The 19,433-nt window shown below is 53.4% G+C and overlaps 1 protein-coding gene across 1 annotated transcript in view; it reads right to left on the reverse strand.

Moving 5' to 3' along the window:
* Nucleotides 1-8,861: 8,861 nt before the first annotated feature.
* SLC7A5 (solute carrier family 7 member 5) overlaps nt 8,862-19,433 on the reverse strand; it is a 37,081-nt gene continuing 26,509 nt past the window's right edge. Inside the window, exons 4-10 of the mRNA XM_016129477.2 lie at nt 18,905-18,949; nt 18,311-18,434; nt 17,197-17,300; nt 16,677-16,773; nt 15,064-15,213; nt 12,869-13,046; nt 8,862-11,669 (exon numbers count right to left, since the gene is read on the reverse strand). Coding sequence (XP_015984963.1) covers nt 11,614-11,669; nt 12,869-13,046; nt 15,064-15,213; nt 16,677-16,773; nt 17,197-17,300; nt 18,311-18,434; nt 18,905-18,949 — 754 coding nt within the window. The 3' untranslated portion in view covers nt 8,862-11,613. The remainder of the gene's footprint in view (nt 11,670-12,868; nt 13,047-15,063; nt 15,214-16,676; nt 16,774-17,196; nt 17,301-18,310; nt 18,435-18,904; nt 18,950-19,433) is intronic.

Consider the following 19,433-nt stretch of genomic DNA (forward strand, 5'->3'; position numbering starts at 1 on the left):
ACCCTGTTAACACCGGACACTTCGTGTTCTCTTAGCCAAAAACCGAGCATAATCATCCAAAATGGGATGCAAGAGGGTGGGGGATTGAGAAACACCAGTTATCCGAATGGAATTTTCCCCCGCTGAGGGGTTCTGAAAAATATGTAGAGTTGGACTAAACTGGTCCAGATTGTTGGGATGAAAAAATTTAGTTCCTCCTTGAAGAACAAATGATTGCCCCCCCACACCCTGGCTTGTGGGCCTTTGGCTTCTCTCAGAATAAATGTGTTAGGACAATGGCAGAAACAGGCTCTGCCATCGGCGAGGTTCCAAGGGATGGTCCCGAGCGCCTCGTGTTTTGATGAGAGAAGCGGATTTTCCTTCAGAAGGAGATACAGAAAGGAGGCAGGGACGGGCCCCGGAGACATGTGAGGAGGACAGATGCCAGCTCCGGCGTCAGGGCCTGCTGTGCCCTGGGGCTGGGATTGGACATCCTATTTCACTAGCCCGGATGTCCCCAGGTTTTCTTCAATGTTCTGTGCGGCTGCAGTACAGGTGTTCTAGTAAAGACAGCGAGGAGAGAGAGATAAGGGGGAAGAGGTCAATTCCTTTTCTCCAGAGACCTCGAGGGATGGCTGCATGGGTGGGCTCCCAGGACGCAGACTCTGAGACAGCGATATGGCGTGAAGGCGGCTTCCTGGGGTGGCCCTGTAGGACCACAGCTGTGAGGGAGGCGGCACTAGGCAGAAGATACATTGTGCTGCATGTGGTCACAATGGAGGCTTTAGCTGACCCCATGGGAGCTTCGGGGCCAGATGGCTCCAAGAATTGTCCTAAATAACGGTGAAGGGGCCCCCACATCCCCAGTCATCATTGGATGCCAGTGCCCCACAGAGAGGGGCTTAGCTTTGGGCAAGCAGGCTCCTTTTGCCAAGGGCAAGTCTGGGAGGGCTCAGCGAAAGCAGTCGATGGCCCCTCAGACAGGCGAGGCCCAGTCCCAACAGGGCATCTGAGCTGCGCTTAACAGTGTCCATTCTGGTGCTGTGGACAGAGCCAGGGGCCAGCACCTGTCATCCTAGGCAGCTCCTAGAGGAGACATGAGCTTTCACAGTGATGATAATGACACTTATCTCAGCATCTTAGGCACAGGTGTCATGCTCAAAGACGCGCTTGGAATCTTGGTTCACGATGACTATTTCATTAACCCACAAACTCTAGCAGGGCAAGCGGGCTGCAAGGAACTCAACTGATCTCTGCAGCTGACCACCTAGAGGGGCGGAGTGCTTCTAGCGACCTCTCCCCTGTGCTCGCCTGGACTCTGAGCCCCACACGTCAGCCTCTTTCTCAGGCTGCAGCCAGAGGATTAGTGGTTTCAGGACTCACATGGCGAGTGTTTGGACATATCCAGAGGAAGAAAACTTCTCTTCCAGGAGCTTTCCCCAGGGGCCCTCAGCAAGGTACCCTCAGGTCTCACTGACCCACACGTCCGCAGCTCAAGGAGCAGAGCCGCGGACGTGTGTGTTTGCCTATGGGCCAATCTGTGCCCCTGGAGTGGACAGTGGGCTCAGAGTCGCATAAGGGAAGGCAGGTCCTGGAGTGAAAGGCCACTTGGGAGTGGAGGCTACTTCCCTACCCCTTGCTCACCTGGGAGATGGATGTGTCCTCCTGCCGCACCTACTTCACAGGTGGGAAAACTGAGACTTAACAGGAAAGCAGCTTGCTCAAACTCTCATGGTTAAAGGGTGGTGGGCTGGGATTCCACACAGAAACAATCCTTTCAGATTCTGGTAGGACTAACAGGATAGCATGTCCCCTGCCCTCTGGCTTCCCTCTAAATGTCTCCAGGAATCTCTAGCATTTAACATGTTCTTATGGATGAGCAAGGGAAAGAAAAGCCAATGGATGATTCACAACATTCTATAAACCTCGAGGAGGTAGAGCAGTCCCATGCTGCCAGTGCCCAGAGAGACACTCTGCATGACCAGAGCAGCTTCAGTGAATACTGCAGTGGGGGAACAGGGAAAGAGAGGCTCAGTGTGGGAGCAGCATGTGCAAAGGCCCTGGGGTGTGTCCTAAGCATGGAATGTTCTCACAGCTAAAAGAAAGCCATATGAGCTTGGATGCAAAAGCAGGCAGGGAACAGACATGCAAGGTCCTGGGAACATTTAAGGAGGTGGATCTTTGTCTCAAAAGCAATAGCCATTGCATTATGTTCTTCAAATGTTTGCTCCTGGTGCCTTGTTCATATTCGCTCAAGTCAAGGATAGAAATGGTGGACAGACGGGGCTTAGGACAGAGACCGGTGTACCATCTCCGGGCATTCCCCCACAGACAGACAATTCCTTCATTAGCTCCTCTGGGACATGACGGCCCAGTGGCTCACACACCAGCCTGAAAGTGCTGTCCCACTTCCGGCCTTTCTGTCTTCTGGGAACAAGACCTGTGAAACCTTACCAGATGCCACAAGCCTACCGCAATGCTCTGAATCTCTCAGTTGAGCAAATTCTATCACCCCCACACCCAAAAATAAAATCCAGGCCAGCCTGACAGGTGTTTCCAGAGAGCCACTGGCCCCAGTGATCATCGCCTTCTTTTGTAAATGCACACATGGTCCATCCATAAATCTGTTCTGGACACTTCCCCGGCCAGTTGCAGCAAGACCTAGCTCTTTCTCTTCCAGCCAAGGGATGACTTAATTCTGCAAGATGGAATTCAACTGTGTGATTAAAGTCAAATTCTTTTTTTTTTTTTTTTGCATTTTTTAAATTAAGTTTATTAAGGTAACATTGGTTAATACAATTATATAATTTTCAGGTGTACATTATAATTTGACGTCTGTATATTCTATTGTGTGTTTACCATCCAAAGTCTAGTTTCCTTCAGCTACCATATATTCGATCTCTTTTACCCGCTTCACCCTCCTCCTCCCCACTCATATTTGACCCCCTTTTATCCCATCTATCTCCCCGCTCCTCCCCTACCTTCTACTCTTTGGTAACCACTAGTCTGTTGTCCATGTCCCTGAGTCTCTGTTTGTTTTTCCTGTTCATTTGTTGCTTTTAGGTTTATATCTCACATATAAGTGATATCGTGTGATTTTCAACTTTTTCTGTCTGGCTTATTTTGCTTAGCATGATTATCTCGAGATCCATCCATGTTGTCACAAATGGCAGTATTTCATCTCTTCTTATGGCTGAGGAATACTCCATTGTATATATGTACCACAGCTAGCAATATTGAGCATCTTTTCAAATATTTGTTGGCCATTTGTATCTCCTCTAGGGAAAAGTGTCTGTTTAGGTCCTCTGCCCATTTTTCGATCGGATCATTTGTTTTTTTTGTCATTATTGAGTCATATGAGTTTAAAATCAAATTCTTAAATCAAACAAAAGGACTTGGGTGAATCAGCCCTTCACAAAGGCTAGTCTCAACCAGTTTCACTAGAGAAAAAAAGGATGGGTGCAGAAGGATTCCAGAAGTTTGCCTCGTCGACCTCTGCACAGTCTGCTAGGGAATGGCATGTGGCCCCCAGAAGGGCTCCTATCCCAGGCAGCAGTTCATGCAACCTCCTCCTTCCCTACACAAAGAGCAGTTATAGTGGCTCTCGTCCAGTACCTTTGGCCATCCGTAGGAGATGGCATTTCTAGTTCTTTCCATCTGTTATCTAGAATGTAACTGGTTCAAGCCCAGTGCTTAAGCTCATTACGGCCACTTCATTATTGGCCCCTGAGTGCTCTGCCCCGTTCTGAAGAGGCCACAAGGACCAAGGAGCCCTGGGAAGAGAGCTGGGAACAGGCGGCAGAAGGAAACCTGCTTTCAGTGTGTCCTGTGAAGTTTTTGAATTTGAATTTTATATCATTCGTATATATTATCTATTCAAAATATGTAATTAATGAAAACAATGAGGTCATTCTTTTTTATAAAGAAGGCAAAATTTTAATCGGAGTTCAGGCTTTGCCCTTTTTTATTCTCATCTGTTGCTCAAACAGTCTCACCCCCAAACTGAGGGTCTCTCTGTCCCTCTCTCCGGGCCCCAGTTTCTCTATCTGTACAATGAAGGCCCAGGCCCTGTTGATCCTGGTACAGCCATTTGATCCCAGTTTGTGATTCTAACTCATCATAGCCTGGAGACACACCTCTTTGTTATCTGGCAAGCACGTGGAATGCTGCTGAGTAAGCCTCCAGCAATAGGCCCAGTCAGGGCCAGAGTCACTTAGCAAGAGCCCCGGGTCAGCAAGGTGGGGCCTTGGGTGTGGAGCCCCAAGGCAATTCCAGATGGAGCTCGAGAACCCTCTCCTCCAGGGTGGCCTCAGTAATGTTCCAAGATACACTTTGACCCTCTCTTCCAAGGAGGCCTTGTCAAGATGGGAGCAAAAGTACAGAATCAACGAATCTGGCTTCAATGAATTAATGAATGTGAGCTTGCTGGTATCTCAGAGATGTCTGAGGCCTAAAGCATCTTGTCAGTTTGTACCCAAGTCTACAAAATAGCGAGTGTGCCAGGTAACTCCCAGGGGCAGTGAATGCCCCCACGCTGCCCTGAATTTCCCACCAGCCTGAGAGTCTGCCAGACTAGAGTCCCTTGTCCTTCTCCCACTCTACCTCAGGACCCCTGGGCCAAAGACACCCAGGGCAGGAGAAGAAAGGACAGTGATACCCGCACCTTCAGGTGGGTGGAGTGCTGGTGTCTGCAAGGTACCTTGGAAATGAACTGCAAGATCAGGGCAAAGCCTAGGCAGCAAAGTGTCTAGTGCATACTTTCAAAATCCCATGTAGTGAAGTGCGTAAATCTTATATGCCGAGCACAATGAATTTCTACCCACCCCAGATCGAATTACAGACCAGTACCAGCGTCCCAGAGAGCCTCCTAATTTCTAAAAGCTAATTTAAAAAGTATCGTTTTTGTGAATGAGTGAATCATCCACCTGATTCAAAATTTTAAAGGAAGGAAAGGGTACAAAGTGAAAATACTCTTCTTGCTCCATTCCCCAGGTATTCAGGGTCCCTGCTCAGCTGGGTAACTGCAGGGTCTGAGGCCAGAAGGAGCTTATAATGAACAGAGGAAAGAAAGCAAGGCCGGGCTCTCCATATCTTTAGCCCTAAAGAAGGGTGTTGTTCAGCGAGGGGGCAGGGGGAGAGGTTATAGGTGGCTGGGTGGGGGCACTGTGCCCAGGTAAGGCAAAACAAATAATTCCTATTTATTTGACAGCACTGGACTTCATCAAGCCCTGTCATCCTGGAAGACACTGAGGGCTGACGGCCCCCTCCTTCGTGTTCTAGAACTGGCTCACTTCAGAGAAGCCCCTCCCTGTATGACTAGAGGGCACTCACAACACCCCTGTTTATCTGTGATCGGGTGGGACGCAGATCTTCACATTCCAGTTCTGTGCCTCAGCAGCAATGAGCTGAACTGCCCGTCCCCACCAATCCACTGGAACAAAATGCTCGTTAACCAAACCAAGTTCAGGAGCTTTCCCAGACCGCTGAACTTGGCCCCCTCAGCCCGAGCCAGCAGACAGTCCCTCCTGGAACAGGCTGGCCTTGAGGGAAACCTTTTCTACCCACCGCCCCTTCCGGGTGCTCCCACCCCACACCCGCCCTGGCCCCTTCCAGCCCGCCCCCTCCCCAATGGAAGGGAGAGCATTTGCCTAGCCCTTGAGACACTGCACAGCTCACACCAGAGCAGTGCCCTCCCCGCACAGCGATGACCCACCCCCTTTGCAGAAGTCCTTTCCAATAAAGTTGCTCCTTACTTGGTACAGATTTGGGTTATATTTGACAATTCCTTCCCTGTGGAATTTGTAGCCCAACTCGAGGGATGAAGCCAAACCCAGAAATAAAATAGCAGCTGCTTTAACGCAACGAGTGGAAACTATGGGCCTCCTCGTTGTGGTTCTTCGAGAATGAGGCAGGGCTGTCCCACGAGGGTGCCAGAAGCCTGAGAAATGTCACAACCAGAGGAGTAGGGTGAGGACAGCTGCCAGGTTCCGGGATACCAGAAGGACAGAGTGCGGCCCTCTGGAAAAACTGAAAAGACATTCACCAGCTAGAGAAATCAGCCTGTGGGTTGTGCAAGGGCATGAGTGAGACAGAACGCTCTCCAGGTGGGGCATGAGCCGCCCCTCCCCCAACCTCAGGCAGGGAGACCAAGTGCTGCCCCTCCCCCAACCTCAGGCAGGGAGACCAAGTGCCGCCCCACCCCCAACCTCAGGCAGGGAGACCAAGTGCCGCCCCTCCCCCAACCTCAGGCAGGGAGACCAAGTCCAGCCCTTCATCTCCTATATACCTCTTTCCCAACCTTGAGTCAGGAGCTGTGGGGGGCATTAAGGAGGCCTCTCCGAGAGGTTCAGGGCTCCATCCAGAATGGGGCGGCCAGCACTTGTTAGGGCTTGAAAAGGTTGGGATGATGAAGTGGGTAGGCCAGACCCACACCTTCCTTGACTTTGGGCCCTGGAGTCCCCCTTGGAGGGGGTAAGAGCCCTCCTAGGGGCCACATGCCATTCTCCAGCAGACTGCACAGAAGTCAGTGAGGGAAGTTTCTGGAACCTTTCGCGCCCATCCTTGACTCAGAGGATTTATTCTCTAGTGAAACTGGTTGAGACTAGCCTTGTAACCAGCCTATTCACCCAAGGCATTTTGTGTGATTTAAGTGTTTGACTTTAATCATGTAATTGAATTCCATCTTGCAGAATTAAGTCGCCCCTTGGCTGGAAGAGAAAGAACTAGGTCTTGCTGGAACTGCACCCCAAGAAGTGAAAAGGGCAGTACACAGCCTGTTTGGTGTGGGCATACACACGGGGGAATTTAGAAGTTTCTGGCAGGAGAGTGAAGGTGCTTGGGCCCCTTCAGACAGCTGGCCTCGGACAGCCCATGTGAGTAGGTAAGCATCTGCAGCTTCTAGTGGGGAGTGGACCCGTGACCCGAACTTGGGTCGAGGGCCCCTCCCACTTTCCCACTCTCTGGAGGTTGTTGGGAGATCCACAAGGGCTTATGAACTCTTTACAGAGGCCAGAGAAAGTGTCATGTGTTTAGGACACATGAAGGGGTCCTGACCAGAGGCAGGGGACATGACCAAAAGAGCTCTCGAGGTGGAAGCACTGCTTCCTCTCTGGGGTCCCGGGGACATCCGCAGGTTCTCAAGCTCTCCCACTTGGCCCAGATGTCACCCCTATTCCCATGGCCTGCCTAAATCCCACGTGCCTGTGGTGGTTCTGGCTAATTCCACAGACAAGGGTGGCTTTGCGATGTCAGTGGGTCCTGCCTCACTGCTGATGGTGTGACCCCACAAACCCCCCTTCACCGGTTCCACAGACATAGGTACATGGTGAATTCGGTGAACCTGGAAGAATTTTCTAAGAATTTGGGGATCACGAGGAAAAGTCTCCTGTAGCAGTGAGCATCCCAGTTTCGCCTCCCCCTTCTCTTTCTCCCCCAAGCACACATTCCTCTCCAGCACAGCAGTTGAGTAATCGTTGACTATTTTAAATGTGCCCATGGCACCTCCACCCCATGGTCATTTCTCTCTCCCCGGCCCCCAATCCCTTCCTCCTCTATCGCAAGCTCTTTCAGCCCCACCTCCTCTCACTATCCCGTCTCTTAAAAAAAAAAAAAGCTGGACTGGTCAGCTCTGCTTTGACTACACAAGTGGGATGGTTTGTTTGGGTTTGTCTGAGAATCATCCTTTCAAGGGTCCAGACTCTTTTCCATCAGCAACAGTGAAAGGAGAGGCTTGTCCCAGGCTGGGGGATGGGCCAGCCATGGGTCTGGACCAAGGGTCACTGATGTGGTTCCCAGTCTTTCATGCCTCTTTGTTTTCCAACTCTTTCCATGCAAACAGGATTTTAATGCTCTTCTTGATGCATTGTGATCTGTGCAGTCATACGGAACTGCCCCTGGAATATCTGTTCAGCTGGGCTTCCTGGAGTAAGAGGTGTAGCAGCAAGCGGAGCCTGGGCAGGAGTGAGAACCACAGTGGGCACCTGACCTGCTGAGGGCATGGGTGCAGCCAAGGCAGGCAAGCTCTGACCGGCCCTGCACAAACGGCCCCCGGCCACTCAGGTCCTGCAATCCGGTCTCCCACCTGCAAGCTCCAAGCCTCCACCCAGCATGCGGGAAGGGGAATTTCTCCATGTGCTCTTTTGGAGGCCTGCCTTGCTTTGGGGTCCAGAATGCAGGATGCATTCGGTGATGTGTGGACCCAGCTGTTCTCACAAGCAGCCAGCAGCACTAGGACCTGGCACTCAGAGGGACTTTGCACACTGCATGTGGTTCGAGGTGGCATTCCCTGCCCCAAGCCCGTATGGCAGCCCTGCTGCTTGCAGGAGGGATGGAAGCTGCCTCAGTGAGCTCCCAAGGCCACCAGACCCAGCTTTGTGTTTGAGCCTCTGGCCAGCTGCCATGGACCGTCCTTGTAACCTCACCATGGTTCAGAATGAGGACACCCCACAAATCCCTTCCCATCCTGGCACACCTACATCCCTCTGTCCTCAGGACCCTGTTCAAACACTAATGCTTGGAATGGAGTTGGTCTGAATTAAATGAGAGCGATCCATGAAAGAGGTGGTGGTGTGACTCTCAGCTGCGTCCACCCCAGGACCAGATACTCTCAGGGATGCGATGGAACTGAGGTAATGTGCTCATCATCTCCATGCACCTTATTAGTCTTGAACTCAATGAATTGAATCCTAGCTCAGCCTTGTGCCTCCCTCATAGCCTTCACCACCCATTGAGTGTTATTAGGGGCTGCGGCCTCCTTGTCCAGCCTCCAGAGTCTGTCAGTGAGTGCATGAATGAATAATGAGTCAGGTGGGCCAAAAGGCACACGATCAATCCATTCCTAACTCCCAGAATTTGGTGAAGAACAGAACACAGGCCACCAGCAGTATTTATAATTCTGATCGTTTTTGTTTTTGTTTTTTAAAAAAAACCCCTCCCCACACACACACATAAAAACAGAACTCCCCACCCCAAACCAGCCAAGTGTTAACAGGTTAGCTATTAACAGGAGGAAAGACATTGAAGCTACAGTACATCATTACATGGCAGAGGTGTTCTGGCCAGGCTGACATCACAGTGGCAGCAATGATGTGGCCGGGAACAATGACAGGGATGCAAGAACGGTGAAAACGCATCACGGAAGCTGGCTTGAATTGACCCTGCAAATAAATAAACGTGGTGCTGACAGCATCCTCTACATTACTGAGACATTAGGACAAAATGGAACAGCAGAATGAATCAACGCCTGCTGGTTATACGAGGGTTTGATTTAAAACAAAATGAATTGCCGTAACTGTGAACGCTCAGGACACTTGTCAGTAGTCAGAAGGAGCGAAGTCTCCGCCTCCCCAAATGCCAACACGGCAGGGTCCCAGGGTGTCTGCGGGCATGCAGGGCCTCATAGCCACAGGTGGACTGCGTTAGCAGGCAGGCCTGACTCGGCACTTCGGGATGCAGTCCTTGCCTTCTGAAGAGAGTCCCTGAACTACGCTGGGGGGCGGGGGGACACAGCCTCAAGAATCGCAGACCGAGTCCCCCAACCTGCCTTCACAGCAGAGGTCCCAGTCCCCTTCAGTTCCTGCCCCAGTGTTAAGAGGGACCCTAGGCTACACCTGGGCAGTTTTGCCCACTGCAGAAAGTCTACAAGCAGTCTTGTGACTTCCTGGGGGGCTTCCTGACTTCAGATGTCAAGTTCCACCCCAGATGAGTGAACTATGGCTTCAGGAGCCATCAGGTCTCCTGACCAGCCCTACTTCCTCCAAGCACAGGGTGGGGAGGGGAGGGATGAACATCTGGCCAGCTTTTCATTCTCAAGGCCCAGCCCAGGTCTCCCAAGCTATTTGTCAGGTTCCTCTGGATCTACTGGACCGTGTGGGGGTCTTGAAGCCCAGGGGGGTGTCAGAAGCTGAACAGGCCATTCAGAGCTCAAAAGGCTGAGCACTGAGGCCTGATGCCTGAGAGCTCAGCTCGACTGCCCCCCGGGGCAAAGTCAATGGTCAGAGGCTAAGGCCGAGTCCCCCCCCACCCCCCACCGCACCTAAGACAGGGGCCTAGAGGACAACCTGACCTTAGCTGATGTTGGTCCCCAGGCTGCTCCCTGGACATACTGACAGCTCAGAAAAGCCAGGCAGGTCACCAGACACATTAGCTAGGCCTCAGCTGCCTCCCTTGGCAAAAATGCCATGGGAACCACATGGACCAAAGCCTGCTAAACACAGCCTCTCTGGAGAGGATAGGTCCGCTGAGCTGGGAGTCAAACCCGAGTCAGGGCGACCTCTATAGTCAGAGGGGCAAAGTGGGCGAGGCTCTGTCTTCCTCCAATTGGAATTGAGTCTGGGACAGATTACATAGGTGGTGGGAGGGGATGGTGGCCAGTCTCAGACAGGCTACTGGGGATGCCAATCAGCCAGGGAGGCCGATTCTGTGCACCCTGGGAGAGGCTGTGTTGTGGAACCTAGTGGGAAGCCCTTTTTATCTTGTCTGTTTCCAGATTTTAAGTTTGGGGCTTTGTCTGAGAGAAATAGAGTCAGTTCCCAAACTAGATGTACAATGGGCCAGGAGGCAGCGTTACCTGCAGGCAAGACCTGGAATGCTGCCCACCACCTGCCCCGAGATGCCTGAATCCTTCTGCCTTTGTGCCTTTGTTCAGCCCGCAGTCCAGGAGGCCCATGGTGGCCTGAACGACCGGGGTCTAACCCAGAAACCAGCCCTGTTCTGCACATCCTAACGGGAGCTCCAGGATGGACCAGCTGCCCATGACCTCCGCTCAGAGACCCAGTGGCTGCCGACAGCAAACACAGGAACCTGCTCTTTCTGTGGCGGTGGGGCTGGCAACAAGAATCAGCCCAAGCCCTCTGCTCTCCTACAAGCCTCTCTGGAAGCAGGTGTTTCACTGAGCTTTTCTCTCGTTTCTGAAGGTCAAGGAGGCATCTTCCTCAGGTCTTTAAGATAGAAACGTTAAGCCCCATGTTAGTTTTCCCAATGTCACTACATCTATAACAAAAAAAAAATAAGGAAGCTTAGCACACATGTCTGTTAGTGCAAGTCTACTGTCCACATGGTAAGGCCGAGTCTCAGCAGCTCGTTGGCAGCAGCAGGGTGTGGCTCTCAGAATCCCTCCTCCTGTGAGATGGTGCTAGAAGCTGGCACTGGGAATCACACCCGACAACAGGACCTGATCCCTCCGAGGCACGTCATGCTGCTGGTAGTGTTGGGGATTAAGAAGACTCTCCCCACCTGCCCTTCCCCATTTCTTTAAAAAATAATCATCTTAGTAGCATCACTTGATCCAAAATTTAAGTTAAAAAAAAAAAAATACAAATAAACAAAGATGGGAAGGGTAAAGGGCCCAACATAGCAAAAGTCTGTAAGTATGTGGTCCGTCAGGGGCTCCGGCCTCTTCTCAGTTCAACATTTGTGCCTCACGCTTTTGAGGAGGTATTGATAAAAGTTCGTCTATTGGGACTAAATTCGTACCAGTTTTTCACAGTAGCCCTGGCACCTGACTGGTGGAGGGGCAGTGTGGGGTGCTCAGATGAGCTGCCTAGATGACAGACTGGAGTTGCTTTTTAGGTGGGTGATTTGTTTCAAAACGATCTTCCTGCATTTTCCTTCTGGTCACCTCCCAGCTCTTCTCCCTTATGTCTCCTGGGGGACCACTTGCATGAGCTTCTGGCAAAAGACCGTTGTGGAAACTGCAGGGGAGGGGAAAGCAGAGTTATTTGGGGGGTCATGCGATCACATGCCTGGGGAGTCAGGGGCCCCCACATCACCATGACTTCTAAGGTTGTCAGAGAAGCCAGAAACCCAGAACTTGGTGTGAAAACTTCCCAGTCTGAGCATCTGTACATTGGGCCTGTGGGCCTCCCTACTGGTCAGCACCAGCCTGCACTCCTGGTTAGCAGTGGGAACACTGAGCCTCTGTCAGTGACTGTAAGTCACTCTGCAGGGTGTGGCCATGGAACTTGGCAACAGGCGGAGCGTGCTGGCCTTCCACCTCACCCTGGTTTCAGAACCCCGAGATCACCGGGAGCGACAATGGGATGCAAGGTCCCAGTGTTGGAGGACTGTCTGATGGGCCCTTATCAAGGACCCACGGCTGGGCCACCACCACCTGGAAGACACCCAGGTCGCCCACTGCTGGATGACAGCCTGTGGTCCTGCAGAGGGGGTGGAGCAAGCGGGTGTGTATGAGATGAAAGCCCAGATGAAAGCTCTGGAGGGGGTGATTTCAGGACAGAGGGTCACCCTTTAGGACCGCTTTAGTGCTCTGCAAGATGATTACCAGGGAGCCTCATCTGGACTCGAGGCAAGGTCTGGAGAAATGACTGAAGGTGTCCTAGTCATGGGGCACAGTCCGATCAGAATTCAGGAATGGCCACCCTGGAGATTTTACAAGCCACCTAGGATGTGGTGATTGGGGTGCAAACACCAAGGACTTCTCCGGGAACAGGTCACATTAACAGCAGCCTCAGTACAGGCTCCTAAACATGGCTTGTCAATTAGCCCTGTGATCACAGTGCAGAATCCTGTGTTCTCCTTCTCTGCCTTTCTAGGTCAGCCGCTGTGTTTAAGCTGGCGACAGGCAGTGGGATTTCGTTACTTGGCAAAAGCAGCCTGGTTTTCTGGAATCCCTTGTTATGAGATTAGCTTGTGCCAAGCTGAGCGTCTTATCCTTAAAATACGTGGGCCAGAGGTCACCGCCAGACACACCAAGTGGCTGAACCCTTGGTCGGCGTCATGAAAATCCCCCCGGCTCCTGCCCAGCCGCTCCAGGCTGTGGGATTAGATGAGACAGCAGACAGCCTGCTCCGGAGAAGGCTGGGGTGCTGGTGGACCCCGGGCAGGGATGGAGAGAGGCCTCACTGCCAGGCTGCATTGGGGAGATACTCACAAATGCCCTGGAGGAGCCACTTGGGCTTGTTTTTCCACTGGACCCCAAGGTAGTAGACCGGCAGGCCACTGAGGATTATGACAAAGCCAATGCCACACTCCACAGGGGTCGTCCAGAAAGAGACAGCAATCAGGAACAGGCAGGCCAGGATGAAGAACACAGGGAGTGCCAGGTTTACCTGAGGACAGAGGGTGGCGTGTGTGGGCATCAGTCCAGAGCTGATGCCAGCAGTCGGCATCTATCCCTCCCTTCCCACACCTGCCACATCCTGTCGTCACAAGTCCTATCCACCTCGCTCAATGCGCTATGCTCCCACTACCACCTGCCCTTGCTCAAGCTATCCTTCCCCTCAGGCCCACTCGGCCTCTCCCACAGGACCCCACAGAGCACACCCTTATGCCCCTGGCTCTGAGCCCATTCCTCCTAGTCTGGTCTAAGACAGCCCTGGACTCCCAGGTCAGGCGAGGTCGACCTTGTTGGTTCCCACAACACGGGATAGAAACCTTGGCCCAGCACCCACCCAAAGTCACCCAATGGGGACGTACTTCTGGGAAGTCGACCACCACCCACTAATAAGTGAGGGGTACCACCTTCTCAGAGAGCCTTTGTGGGCAGGCTGATCAGTCTGCACAGCCAGAGGCAGACAGGCCCACCCACAGAGTTCAAGGCAGACCAGCCACAGGGGTGCCGCCAGCCCAGCCTGGTTCCAGGAACCTTGTCTTGCTTCTGCATCCACCCAGCCGGGCAAGCTTGTCTAGACAGACTCGGTTGTCTGTGCACATACTGGCAAGAGATCCTCGGAGATGAAAGGTGAGCTAGGGGTCCACCCAGTCAGCCCAGACTGCATGCCCTTCCACAGCCCGGGTTAACAGTGGAGCAGAGCCCACCAAATGCCCAGGATGGCGTGAGGTCAGGCCACCACAAGCACAGGCTGACACAGGACAGAGGCTACATGTGCCCAGAATGATAGGAAGACAGGACCTACCACATGCACAGCCTGACATGGGGACAAAGCCCACCACATACCCAGGTGACAGGGGGACAGAGCCCGCCACAAGCAGGAAGCACTAAGGTTGCCGGGGTACCCTAAAAGAACCTCTCCAAGGCAGGGAGCTGAGCCCTGCGGGCCTCTGTAGGACTGCTGGATAGGGAAGATGGGGAGAAGGTCCCGAGGACGGGTGCCAGCTGTGATGGCCAAATGCCACTGGGGACTGGACAAGGGACAGGAGTTGCTAGCCAGCGACCACCACGAGCTCCACCCTCTCACTCCCCTGACACCAGTCAAAGCTGACATGCTCACTGGGACTCTCCAGCAGGAGCGGGGCCCTTCGTTACACCCATTTTCGGTAAAACAAGGTCAAGGTCACCCTTGGGCAACTGTTGTTCAGTACTGATTAACGAGGAGAGTTTAATCTACCTGAGGCCAGGTGCAGCAGGTAGTCTAGTGCTGAAACACCTCCACCCAATAAGGCTGAGCCAGTTCTGGCAGCACCCATGCCCTGTGGGCTTAGATGTCACCTCCCGCCCACCCCATGTGGTCTCCTCCTCCGACCCCGGGCAGTGCCCCCGAACACACCAGGGCTTGGCCCTCCCCAGAGAGCATGTGGCCACCTCACCTCTGCCCACGTGCCGCCTACTCACGACCACCCAGCTGTCCTGTTCGGCAGCCCCCAGCCAGTCAGGCCCTTCACCCTTCCTGCCTGCCCACCCATACAGTGCTCATCACTCACCCACCAGGTTTCTTATTTATCATTTCTCCTTCTTGCTAGAATATAAGCTCTAGAAAGGCAAGGATCTGAGGGGATCTATTTTATCCTTTGATGAATCCCACACCTGGAATCACGCACTTGGCAGGCACCGGACAGGTCCCTAATAGACAGCTGTCAACTGAATGTATTGCCATCCATGATGAGTTTGGAAGCATCTTCACATGTTAATCTTGGTGGCTTCTCACCAAAACCCTCCGCAGGAGACACCCTGACTCCTGGTTCAGAGGGAAGGTGGCAAACAGGAGTGGGACTGTGGCTTGGCCAGGCACATGCCAGCAGGGCAGAACCGAGAAGCCGTGTGGCGCTGGCTCCCAATTCAGGGCCCCCGGGGACACTGGGACCCCATTCCCCATTCCTTCAGCGCACGACCCACCAGCCCTGGTCATGCGTAAGGCATAGGCTGCCCGTGACGGGCTGGGCCCTCACCTTGATGGGCCTCTCCAGCTCGGGCCTCTTGTAGCGAAGCCACAGCATCCCGATGATGGCCAGGGCCACACAGAGCCAGTTGAAGAAGCTGAAGAAGTTGATGACGGACAAGATGTCACTGGAGAAGGCGTACAGCAGGGTCATGACACACTGCAAGCAGAGAGATGGGGCAACGTGAGCCCTCGAAGGGCCTGGGCCAGCGCCAGGAGCGGGACGGCCACAGGTAACAGAGGATGCCCTGATGCTGGGAGGCGCCTGCTCAGTGGGCTGACCATACTTGTACACTCTTGCTTTCAGGAAGACACAGTCTGAGATTTCTCAGAAAACAAAGGCCCCACTGAGAGTGGGAAGGGAACAAACTCCTAAACCCGGCACTCACTGCAGCATTACTTTTAACCCCAATGCCTGGGAACCAATCCAAGAACACGGCACAGGGCCCACGTAAATTGGCCAGGTACATCCAGGCTACTGAGTACCATGAAATAGTTTTGAAACTGAGGTTGAACTCTGTGTGGTTTTAAACATGTTCCAGTATCATTTGGCCACACCTAGTCCTCTCTCCTTAAGTCAGGCTGTATTTACTGACTCACTCCTAACAAATAGAACGAGAGAAATGGCAAGCGTGACTCCTGGGGCTGGGTCATAAAAACGTGATGGCTTTTTCCTTGCTGTCCCTCTTGGCTCCCACACCCTGGGGTCAGCCAGCCACCGTGTCCTGAAAAAGCTCAGGCAGCCCTGTAGACAAGCCCACGCCCTGAGGAACTGAGGCCTCCTGCCCACAGGCATGAGAAGCCATCCTGGAAGGGTGTCCTTCACCCCTGGCCGAGCACCCAGACAGGACTGCAGCCCCGACCACCATCTTGTTACTACCTCACAGGGGACCCTGAACCAGGCCACCGAGCTGTTCCCACTTTCTACCTTACAGAAACTGGCAATGAATGCTTTCTGTTTGAGCTACTCAGTTTTGGCTGATTTGCTACATGGCTATAGAAAACTAATAAAATTGTGTGTATTAGCACAGAAAGACATTAAGACAAGCTGAAGAAAAATGCACACAATGTGATCTCACTAAAAATACAAATGCCACATAAGAATATCAGGTGCTGCAGGCATGAATGAATGAATGAATGAATGAATGAATGAATAACAGTACAAACTCTGGGCACACCTGTTAACACACTAGAGCTCCAGAGAGGAATGGAGCACACCAAGCTACCTATGAACCACGCTCCCCCGTGGAGCTTGTTTCACACATGCCAGACTGTTCAAAGTTGTTTTTTGATTTTTTTTTTATGAGTACCATGTATTATTTTTGGAATTAAAAGCTTAAAAAAAAATCCAGCACCCTTTTGTGTTCAGTGGAGCATGCAGTCAAGAGACCAATGAGAAAACCCCATTAACTTATCTGAAACTCAAGTCTCTGCCTCGACCTGCTGCCCAGGTGACACCAGGCAAAGTTCGGAGGGCCTTGTGCAGGTGGATCCTGTGCTCCCCTCCCCGGGGCCTCCTGCTGGGGAGCTCCAGAGACCATCCCCGAGGGACACCCCAGTCTTCTATTTCAATCCACTTTCCGTGCTCCTAGGGAAGGAGGGCACTGGCTGGTGCCGGCTTACCGTGAACACAAGGGAGGGCACTGGCGTCAGGAGCTGCGGATGGATCATGGAGAGGATGGAGGGCAGGTGGCCCTCCCTGGACCCCACAAAGAACAGTCTGTGGACAGAGAGCAGGCAGTCAGCCTCATCCCGGAGCAACCTAGGTATAGGCTGTCAAGGGCTAGGCTCCCTCCCAGGGGCTTCCTGGTGTCCCTGATCTACTCAGGTGGCACAGGAGAAAACTCAGAGGTCTTGCTCATCTCCAGTGTCCACCTGGACAGGGTTCGCAATGGACCCACGAAAGAATGTGGAAGGACCCAGCAGTTGTGCCACCTCTGGGCAAGGGAGAGTTGCTGGTCCTTTATTTCTGTGTTATTTGAACATTTTTACAGCTATATATTACACAATCTAGCAAGAGAACTTTTAAAGCTAGTGTTAACAAGTGGCACGCAGCACTGCCTCCCCAGCTCAGCCTCCCTCCTGCTCCTGCCCCAGCTCCCGCGGAGCCCCAGTACGGGAGGGTGGTTCTGGGTGGGCTCACCTGGAGGACGTGAAGAGGGAGCCGTTGACGGAGCCGAAGCAGGACAGGCCCACGAAGACGGGGATGACCCAGGACATGACGCCCAAGTGATAGTTCCCAAAGTCCTAGACAGACACCAAGCGTGAGTCCCTACGCCCCACGACGCCCAGCATGCCGCCCCAACCTGGACTGTGTGCTGTCCTCAAGGCCCAGCCCCGGCCCACTTGTCTGCACACACTCCCTGCCCCCCCCCCCAACACGTCTTATAAGACGTCTGCACGTAAGTGACCCCTTGTGGTCTGGACTTTGTGAGGCTGCCCCAGGGACAGAGCCTTCTTTGTAACAGCACTCGCTCCTCACGCCCACACGCTGGCTCTCTACACCAGGCTGACCGGGTGCCCAGTCTTTCTTCCAGTCCGCATGTCCACTCTCTGAGGGAATACCGTTCTGTCTCTGGCTGGGTCCTCAGCACCTAGCCCAGAGCAGAGTTCAGTGAGTATTTCCTCAGAAGGTGGAATGGGTGGGCACAGACCCTCAGCTGCTGAAGTTGCTGGTGAGGACACTGTGGGAAGCGAGCCCATGGGCATCCCCACAGGGCATTCAAAACTCACTGGTTCTATTTGGGGCCCCCGTCTGCTTGGTTTGGAAGGCTGATAAGGTTAGGTGTTCGGCTGCCTGCCACCATGGGATCTGGGGGTGCTGCTCCCCGCCTCTGAATCCTGTGTACAGCATGCCCAGCAGAGGTGGCTCAGGATGTAAGTGGGCAGCAGGTAAGGGAAAGGCTGCCGAACCCTACATCCCTGTGCTCTGCGCTGCAGACCTCACCCACCGAACTGGGCCTTCCAAGTCGCCACAATGGATTCACCCCCTCTACACTCGACTTTAAAAATGACTGATGCTGGGACCGCTGCAGACACGTTGATTTAAAACCGGCCCAGGGTGCAGCCTGGGCACCAGCACTTTTAAAGCCCACTGGGATTCTCACAAGTGGCCAAGGTTGAGGACCAGTGATCCACACTCTCTAGCAGGCCTGGCAGAGCGCGGCTCAACCCCTGCAAGCAGCAGGGCGGTTTGGCAGCAGGGCCGGCCTCAGCCTCTTGGTGATCTGGGTAGACGCTGGCAGGGGGCATCTTACCACGGCCACAGCCTCGGATGTCAGCATCTGCTCGTTGGACAGCGTGGTGAAGTAGGCCAGGTTCGTCAGCACATACACCAGGGTGACGATGGGGAGGGAGATGATGATGGCCAGGGGCAGGTTTCTGGAAGGAACAGGAGGCCACATCACCAAAGTGCGGCTCCAGACAGAACCGACCCTAATGGCTGCCCAACACACAGGACCTGCTTCTGAGCCTCGCTGCGTGACGAAGGTGGTAAGCGGCGAAGCCGTCACCATCACCAGTCACCAGCTGGAAGCTGGCGCCTGGGTCTGGGCAGCTGTGCGAACCTGGGCTAGTGACTCGACCCTGCTGGCCTCCGCTCTCCATCTGTGAAATGGGTGCTCCTGCACATTTCAAGGGTATCTCATTCAAGGTCACACAGCCACCACTGTGCGGCTGGCTTAAGGCTAAAACCCAGCACCTCTTCACCCCAAGGCCCCCTCCCCCAAAGGCCCTGCACTGCTTTCATCACCAACTGGGCTGGGCCCACGGCTGGGTTCCCAGCAGAACCAGGATTCTTCCTTCTCTGACACTGAAATAATAAATGAAAAAGTGTCTGTTTGCACATGTACCTGTATGGGTTGATCATCTCCTCGGTGACAAAATTCAAGTAATTCCTAGAATTTAGAGAAGAGAGTTTAATTATACAATTCTCCCAAAGTCATTAGGGGGAAAAAAAGAGCACACAGATCCCATGGGAGCCCCTGCTGGCTGCTCTGGGCCCGTGGAGAAAACCCGTCACCCACCACTGGGGGCCGCTCTAGGTGTGCAGCTGGGGGCAAGGGCACTGACTGTCCTGCTCCCTCGGGAAAACTGTGCCTCCAACGGCCCCATCGCCTTAATCACCCCTGTCCTCTCCCTGGTCTTTCTTCCAGCACCTTCTCCATTTCCCTGTCATGTGGCAGCCATTCTCGTGGCCTAGTATAGCCCAGCCAGAGAGGGGCCACAGCTGGGGACCCAAAGGAACAGGAAGTTCAGAGGGAAAGCTCCAGGCAGGCGTTCCGCTCTTGGTGGGGAAAAGGCCGAGAACTACCCGGCCCAGGCTTTTGAGCCCAAGTGCTTCACACCTGTCAGCAAAGATTAATTTACAGGGCCGCCTTC

This window comes from Rousettus aegyptiacus, unplaced genomic scaffold, assembly GCF_014176215.1.
Source record: "Rousettus aegyptiacus isolate mRouAeg1 unplaced genomic scaffold, mRouAeg1.p scaffold_m13_p_14, whole genome shotgun sequence".
In the NCBI taxonomy this organism is placed as follows: domain Eukaryota; kingdom Metazoa; phylum Chordata; class Mammalia; order Chiroptera; family Pteropodidae; genus Rousettus; species Rousettus aegyptiacus.